The 7,756-nt window shown below is 48.5% G+C and overlaps 1 protein-coding gene across 1 annotated transcript in view; it reads right to left on the bottom strand.

Annotated features, from left to right (window-relative positions):
- Positions 1 to 7,756, bottom strand: part of LOC118748873 (microtubule-associated protein futsch) — a 509,684-nt gene that overhangs the window by 10,035 nt on the left and 491,893 nt on the right. The window contains exons 4-6 of the mRNA XM_036483593.1: positions 6,649 to 6,871; positions 6,416 to 6,574; positions 1 to 6,343 (exon numbers count right to left, since the gene is read on the bottom strand). The exon at positions 1 to 6,343 is cut by the window's left edge and continues 8,411 nt beyond it. Coding sequence (XP_036339486.1) covers positions 1 to 6,343; positions 6,416 to 6,574; positions 6,649 to 6,871 — 6,725 coding nt within the window. The remainder of the gene's footprint in view (positions 6,344 to 6,415; positions 6,575 to 6,648; positions 6,872 to 7,756) is intronic.

A 7,756-nucleotide genomic window follows, 5' to 3' on the forward strand; every position in this document is an offset into this window, starting at 1 on the left:
GCAGATTCCGGTTTTGAAGCTACTGGTGACTTTTCATCTTTGACGCTTTCGGCAGCGGACTCTGGCCTAGAAGGCTCTTTTGAAGCAAGAGGAGATTCATCTTGTTTTACACTCTCGGAAACGGACTCAGGCCTTGAAACTTCTTTCGAAACCTCTGGCGACTTTTCATCTTTAACGCTTGCAGCAGCAGATTCCGGTTTTGAAGCCACTGGTGACTTCTCATCTTTTACGCTCGTTGCGGCAGATTCTGGTCTGGAAGGTTCTTTTGAGGCAAGAGCAGATTTATCATCTTTCTCACTAACGGAAACTGATTCAGGCTTTGAAACTTCTGTCGAAGCCTCTGGCGACTTTTCATCTTTGACGTTCGCATCAGCGGTCTCTGGCTGCAATGCGACAGGTGACTTCTCATCCTTCACGCTCGCAACAGCAGAATCCGATTTTGAAGCCACTGGCGACTTCTCATCTTTGACGCTCGTAGTGGCAGATTCTGCTTTCGAAGTAAATGGAGATATTTCTTCTTTGACGTCATCGACACTCGATACCTCTTTAACGACCACAGGAGATTGCTTGACTTTCTCTTCTGGAACTGTATCCTCAGATGGTCCTCGGGAGCTGTCTTTGGTGATGGCTGGTGACTTTTCTCCTTCAGGGCTTTCAGGACGCGAAACCATGGAAGCAGTGTCAGTTTTGAGATCTTTTGCTTCGTCTACTGGTGTAGAAACTGTTTCCGCACCTGCAACAGCAGTGTCTTCAGCGGGAACTTTTTTACTTTCAGTGGATGTCTCTTTAACTTCGGGGAAATCGCCTTCGGCTACGTCAACCGGACTAGACGACGTTGGCAGTTTGACATCGCTTTTCACAACTTCTAGGTCTAGTGTAAGCGCGGATGGATCAATCTTAACTGGAGCTGTGTCAGCAGGAGATGACACAGTCTCCGCTTCTAATTTATCAGCTTCATCAGCAACAGAAGCTGGCCGAGAGGCTTCCGTAGATACGGGAGCTGATTTTTCATCTTTAACGCTTTCAGCAACGGACTCCGGCCTTGAAACCTCCTTCGACGCGGTGGGCGATTTGTCATCTTTAACGCTTTCGGGAATCGAGCCAGATTGCGATGGTTCTTTGGAGGTAGCCGCAGACTTTTCATCTTTAACACTCTCAACAGCAGATTCTCGACGTGAAGCTTCGGCCGATGGAAGCGCGGACTTTTCATCCGTTACCGCAGATGCCCTACGAGAAGTTCCATCTGATGCTGCTGGTGATTTTTCATCAATGCTACTTTCAAATGTGGAAGCTTCTTTTGGTGAGGGAGTAGGTTTTACCCCTTTCTTCTCATCCTGATCTAATACAACAGACGCTTTACGAGATTCTGATTTAGCCTGAACTTCTTTGATTTCTTGTGAGGCTTTTCTGCTTGCTTGTAGGGACTTCTGCATTTCCACCTCAATAGCTTCTTCAATAGTCGCAGGACTATCGATGGAGACAGTGTCCTCTAGATCCTTGGGCTTAGTGGAATCAATAGCTGCAAGTACATGGGCAGGTAATTCATCTTCAGATGTAACTTCACTGCCCCCCTTTTCTTCAGGTGTGCTTGTCGACTTGCGCGATTCTTTTGCAGCTGTCTCTTCTGTGACAGTGGAAGGTTCCTTCTTGGTAGGTGAAGCTGTTTTTTCTTCGGGTGAAGTGACTTTCTCAGCTGGAGAAGGAGCTTTTTCAGAGGGCGATGGTGGCTTCTCTGTAGAAGATGCGGCTTTTTCTGAGGGTGAAGTAGCCTTTTCAGCAGGAGATGGTTCCTTCTCAGTTGGGGATACGTCTTTTTCTGAAAGAGATGATGCCTTATCTGCAGGAGAAGCATCCTTCTCAGCTGTTGATATATCTTTTAAGGCAGGCGATGATGGCTCCTCTGTAGGGGATGCAGGTTTCTCTGCAGGCGAAGGTGCTTTCTCAGCTGGGGATATATCTTTTCCAGCCGGCGATGGTGCCCTCTCTTCAAGGGGAGCACATTTTTCTGCAGGCGAAGGTGCCTTCTCAGCTGAAGATATATCTTTTTCGGCAGGTGACCCTACCTTCTCAGTGGGAGATACAGATTTTTCTGAATGCGACGCCGCCTTTTCAGCAGGAGATAGTTCCACCTCAGCTGGGGATACATCTTTTCTGGCAGGCGATGGTGCCTCCTCTGTAGGGGATGTAGGTTTCTCTGCAGGCGAAGGTGCCTTCTCAGCTGGAGATACATCTTTTTCGGCAGGTGAAGGTACATCAGCAGGAGATACAGATTTATCTGAAGACGAAGCAGCCTTTTCAGCAGGAGATGGTTCCACCTCAGCTGGGGATACGTCTTTTTCGGGAAGAGATGATGCCTTCTCTGCAGGGGAAGCAGGTTTTTCTGCAGGCGAACTTTCCTTCTCAACTGGGGATACATCTTTTTCGGCAGGTGAAGGTACTTTCTCAGTAGGAGATAGAGGTTTCTCTGATGGTGAAGCAGCCTTTTCAGCAGGTGATGGTTCCACCTCAGCTGGGGGTACATCTTTTTCAGCAGGCGATGGGGCCTTCTCTGTAGGGGATTCCGGTTTCTCTGCGGGTGAAGGCGACTTCTCAGCTGGGGAAGCGGGTTTTTCTGCAGGCGAAGGTGCCTTCTCAGCTGGGGATACATCTTTTTCTGCAGGCGAAGGTGCCTTCTCAGCTGGCAATACATCTTTTTCTGCAGGCGATGGCTCCTTCTCTGTAGGAGATGCGGGTCTCTCTGGGGGTGAAGCAGCCTTTTCAGCAGGCGAAGGTGCCTTCTCAGCTGGGGATACCTCTTTTTCCGCAGGCGATGGCTCCTTCTCTGTAGGCGATGCGGGTTTCTCTGGGCGTGAAGTTGCCTTATCAGCAGGAGATGGTTCTTTCTCAGCTAGGGATAGAGTTTTTTCAGCAGGTGAAGGTTCCTTTTCAGCTGGGGATACATCTTTTTCGGCAGGCGATGGTGCCTTCTCAGTTGGGGACACATCTTTTTCAGCAGGCGATGGTGCCTTCTCAGTGGGAGATGCTGGTTGCTCTGCGGGTGAAGCCGACTTCTCAGCTGGGGATACAGTCTTTTCGGCAGGCGATGGTGTTTTCTCTGCAGGGGATGAAGGTTTCTGTTCAGGCGAAGGTATGGTAACAGCTGGAGAAACGGATTTTTCGGCAGGCGATGGGGCCTTGTCTGTAGGAGAAGCTAGTAGCTCTGCTGGTGAAGCTGCCTCCTCAGCTGGGGATGCAGGTGTTTCGGAAGGCGATGGTGGCTTCTCAGCTGGCGAAACAGATTTTTTAGCAGGCGATAATACTTTCTCTGAATGAGATGGTGGTTTTTCTGCGGGTGAAGCGGACGACTTTTTCTCTGCAATATTTTTTTCGACTTCGACTTCCGCTTCGGTTTCCTCTTTTTCTTCAACTTCTACTTCCTTCTCCTCATATGTATCTTTTTCCTCAGCTTCTTTTTCCTCTTTTGTAATTTCTTCTTTGTGTGAAATAACCTTTCCACTATCCTGAGTGTCTTTTTCGTACACACCCAAGTCAGCTTCCTCGTGCACCGGTAAGTCAGCGACTTCATCTGGAGTCTTCACCACATCGCGTAAGAGGTTCTGTTGAGCTTCGAAGGTCATCTTCATTGGTAGCACACGTTCCGCAGTGGCTAAACCGACAATTACTGGCTCCGCGACCTTCTCAATGACAATACCAGCTGCCGTTACAATGGGTTCCGTTGGCTTAGCGGCCAAAGCCTCAGCTCCAGCTGCATGCTCGGCCTCCTTTGTTTCCTCCTTCACATACTTTTCTTCAATAACAAGGTCTTCTTTGATTTCATCAAGCGGTATGCGTTCGTCTTCAGGAAGCGTTGGCGCTGTGGTAGCGCCCGACTCGATTGTGGCGGAGAACTTTTCTTCTGGTAGACTTTCTTGTAGGTTGGCAGGTAGGATCTCAGGTTGTTCAATGGGTTCATCTTTGGTGTCGGAAGTTTTCTTAGCGCTGCTTATTTTTTCCTCATGCGTGGGCGAGGAGAGTTCTTCCTCAGCTTTAATTTGTTCTTCAGTGCGCGTAGTCACTATATCTTTGGCTGCAGTGATTATTTCTTGTACTTCAGCTTTAATCTCTGACTTGTCAGGTAAGGTTATCTTGTGTTCAGGTTCTGCAGCCTTCTCTTCATCATCGACTTCCTCTTCTGCAGCTTCTGCCTCCGCTTCAGCACCCTCTAGCCGTGCCTTGCGCTCTTCGGCCTCAGCTTTGGCAATTGCAGCTTCGATTTCCTCTTCGGCGCTCTTTTTGCGTTTCTTTTCCGACTCTTGGGAATCGCGCTGATGCTTTTGTATTTCTTCTTCCTTCGTTATGCTGCTCTCTTGCTCTACTATCGAGTCCTCAGTGTACTGATCGATTTCTTCTTTTTCAATTATCAGATACTCTTCCTCCTCCTCGGCCTCAGTAGTGCTGTCCTGCTTGGAGATCTCGCGCATTTCCGCAGCCAACTGCTTCTGACGTTTCATTTCATCGCGGCTAAAGACCGCTTCGATTTCCCGCACGACCTCTTGCTCTTCCTTCAGATCATCGAGTTCGCGTTGCTTTTCGGCGTCGAGTTCTTGTGAGGCGGTCAAGTCCTGCAGCTTCTTGGCAGCAGTCGCCTCATCGGCTGATGGCGTGGAAACCAAACTGGAGTCGGTGGTGCCACCTTTGTCCAAACGCGACTTTTTCAAATCCGCTTTGGGTTTAACTGATTTGATGGGACTGCCAGGTGCACGCTTCGTTGGCGAAGCACCGCGTGGCCGCCGTGAAATTGGCTTACGCTGCTGCACTTGTTGTTGCTGGGTACGTGTCTCTTTGCGTTCAGCAGCACTGGTACGCGTGGTCTCGCGGCGTGTTGTTGTGGTAGTAGAGGTGCTGGTAGCCTGACGTGTAGCTTGTTGCTTGGACTCGAGCACCTTGCGATTGTTAGCATCTTTGGCGCTCTTGGCCGGCGTGCTGCTGGGGCTAGATTTGGTAGCGCGTGTAACCACACGCGGCTTAACATCACGCGGTTTTGTTGCTGCGGGCTCTTTGCGTGGCGTAGCAGTTGGTGAGGCCTTCTTATCAGCTGTCAAATCCTTCCTAAGGCCCTTGCGCTCCATTGATTTTGGCGGTTTGGTATCGATGCGGGAACGCACTACAGGCTTTACCTCGGCACGTGGCTTGTCAGGTTTACCCTTGCCGGCTTTGCTGGGTTTAATGACTTCGGGTGTTGGCGTTTCCTCTTTTTGTGGTGCAGCTTGTTGCTGTGGCTTCACTATAACCACCTCAACCTTCTTCTCGCTTTCGGCCTCCTTCTCTTTGTTATCCTCTTCAGCCGCTTCACCATCCGGTTTATCTTCCTCTTTGCTCTCTGCTTCAACTACCGGCTCAGGTACAGCCTCATCACCGGTTTCAGCGGCAGGTTCGTCAGTGTCCACGGAGTCTTCCTTCTTCTGCAGACCAATCTTCTCGACTTCAGCCTCAGCCTTTCCAATCTTGGTCTCTTCTATTACTTGGGCGGCAGTGGCTGCGGCCTCTTTTGCTTTATTGTCCTGCTGTATAGCCACGGCAGCTGCAGCAACCGGCGCAAATCTACCAATTGCTTTGGACGGTACGCCCATCGGCTCGATAGGCGCGCCAATGGCGGACTTGAATGTCTTACGTGTCGTCACCACAGTCTGTATAGTTGGTGCAATAGACTTGGCAGTACATGTAGAGTGTTTCATGAATTCCAAATGCTTGAGCTTTTCCAAACCTTCCTGTATCTTAAAATCTGGTGTGCTGCCGGGGAAGAGTATACGGGTAATGGTGTCATCTGGGTTGGCTGGCTGCCAGACAAGCAATGCACAAATGGACACCAAGTTCTGCAGTGGGAAGTTGAACTCGCGCGAATCGCGCGCGGCGAATAAGCGTTGATCGCCTGAGTGCCATTTTGCTAAAAACTCTTTAACCTCTTTGGAATCGCGAGCGGGGCTGATCACATACATATCCAATGTGCCATGGCCAACTTTGTGGTACAAATTGATAGGGTCTTGATTGCGATAGCAGGTTTGCGGCTTCAGGTCCAGCGACTTCAGATCACTTACTAAATTGTGGCCATGTTCGAAGAGATCAACTAAAAGAGGGTCGCGATCCTTATCACCGTCGGGACTGGGCAGGCCACCCTTGCGATCGGGCACGTTACCGAAGAAATGTCCGATTTGTGGATAGACGTGAGCATCACGCTTACGCGAAACTACCGAACTTATGCCCTGAATGTTGCTGTTGTTAAGGCGTGTCAAGAGGACGGCATCCAAGCGATCCAAGTGGCGTACGAAATCCCAGAAGCAAGCCTTGCGGTTGAAACCGCCGTCGACTGGAGATTAGAAAGAGAGAGAGGCAGTGGATGAAATTAGAAAAGGGTATAAGAAAGTTACACGATACTTACCCAACATATTAAAACCATTGATGCCGAAGAGCGCAGCATCACCCTGACCACCTGGGAAGACGTAAAGTGTAGGATGTGTAAAGCGTATATTGCCCACAACATCTGAAGTCTCAAGCAGTTCACGCAGTGAAGTAGGCACAAGCATGGGTGCCAGGTAATCTGCGGAGGAAGAAAGTACATATTGGTTTAGTGTAAATAAAGAACTTGTTTAAGCCTCCTTTCCATTCGCTTACCAATAAAGGCGTTGATACCTTCACTGCTTGTATCCAGCACGTCAACGGGATTAATACGTATTTTACAGAGGCGTGCAAAACTTTTGTGTGGGACGCTGTGCCAGTGACCGGCATCGGCACAATGAATATTCATTGTGATCGTATCGGCGTAGGCGCGTAGCACGCGCTGTACGTCGTGCTCTTGAAATGCCTCCGAGAAGTCGGAGACGGAAAAGGTTCCATCCTGGAAAGAAGAAGACAGAAAGGTAGTAATGAATGGAAAAAGGAAAATAAAAATTTTGCGATGTGGTATAAGAATTTTGTAGATATTTAACGTAAGAAAACTGCCGTTATTCTAGATAGCTGTAAGTGTAGGAGGTCGGTGGACGCAAAAAGAAAAGATTACTGAGGACTCAAGAGAAAAGTTTACCTAATGAAAAATCAGCAATCAATTTAGTTTCAGAGCTACCATTAATGATTCGGTAATCGCGTGCCCAGATAGTACTGGCCTTTGTAACAATTTCTATGGCAGTTGTACGAATGGAACAGTATTCCAGCAGATCCTCTTTTTCCGCCAAGAGGCTCTCCTCTTCCTCTGTTACTAGCTTCGCGGGCCTCGTTGAATTCTTTCAGAGTTAGAGCGTTTCTGTCCATTCGTACGAGTTTATCAGGTAGATATTCAATAAGTTGTCTGCGCTCTTACACTACCGAGGTGTTTGATGGTTATTAGGTTATGATACCAGTGGAACCGCTTGAGTGCAAGATTGCTAGTCTTGGTCTTAAGGGCTAAGCAAGCTTCGACTGAAAAACTAAACATGTTTATCACGAAGAATAAAAGTATATCTTTCAGGAACACTGAGAAAAAATAAACCATATCGTGGCATGCCCAGAGCTGGAAGAACTCCATGAGGAAGTGCAAAACTGCTGCTTTGTAGAGATTTTTGTTTGGTGAATTTTTCGCTTGAATACGCTTTCATTCTGTACTTCATAGATGCTGTTTCTTGGTTCGGAAGTACATAACAAAAATGATTATTATCGTGTGAACATGCTCACGGCCTTCGATCCTGCGACTTTCTGGAAGCCAACAAATAATAACAAGCACCTCTGCACACTCAGTTAGAGGCGAAGT

The sequence above is a fragment of the Rhagoletis pomonella genome, unplaced genomic scaffold, assembly GCF_013731165.1.
Source record: "Rhagoletis pomonella isolate Grant_MI unplaced genomic scaffold, Rhpom_1.0 Rhpom_scaffold_00013, whole genome shotgun sequence".
Classification (NCBI taxonomy): Eukaryota; Metazoa; Arthropoda; class Insecta; order Diptera; family Tephritidae; genus Rhagoletis; species Rhagoletis pomonella.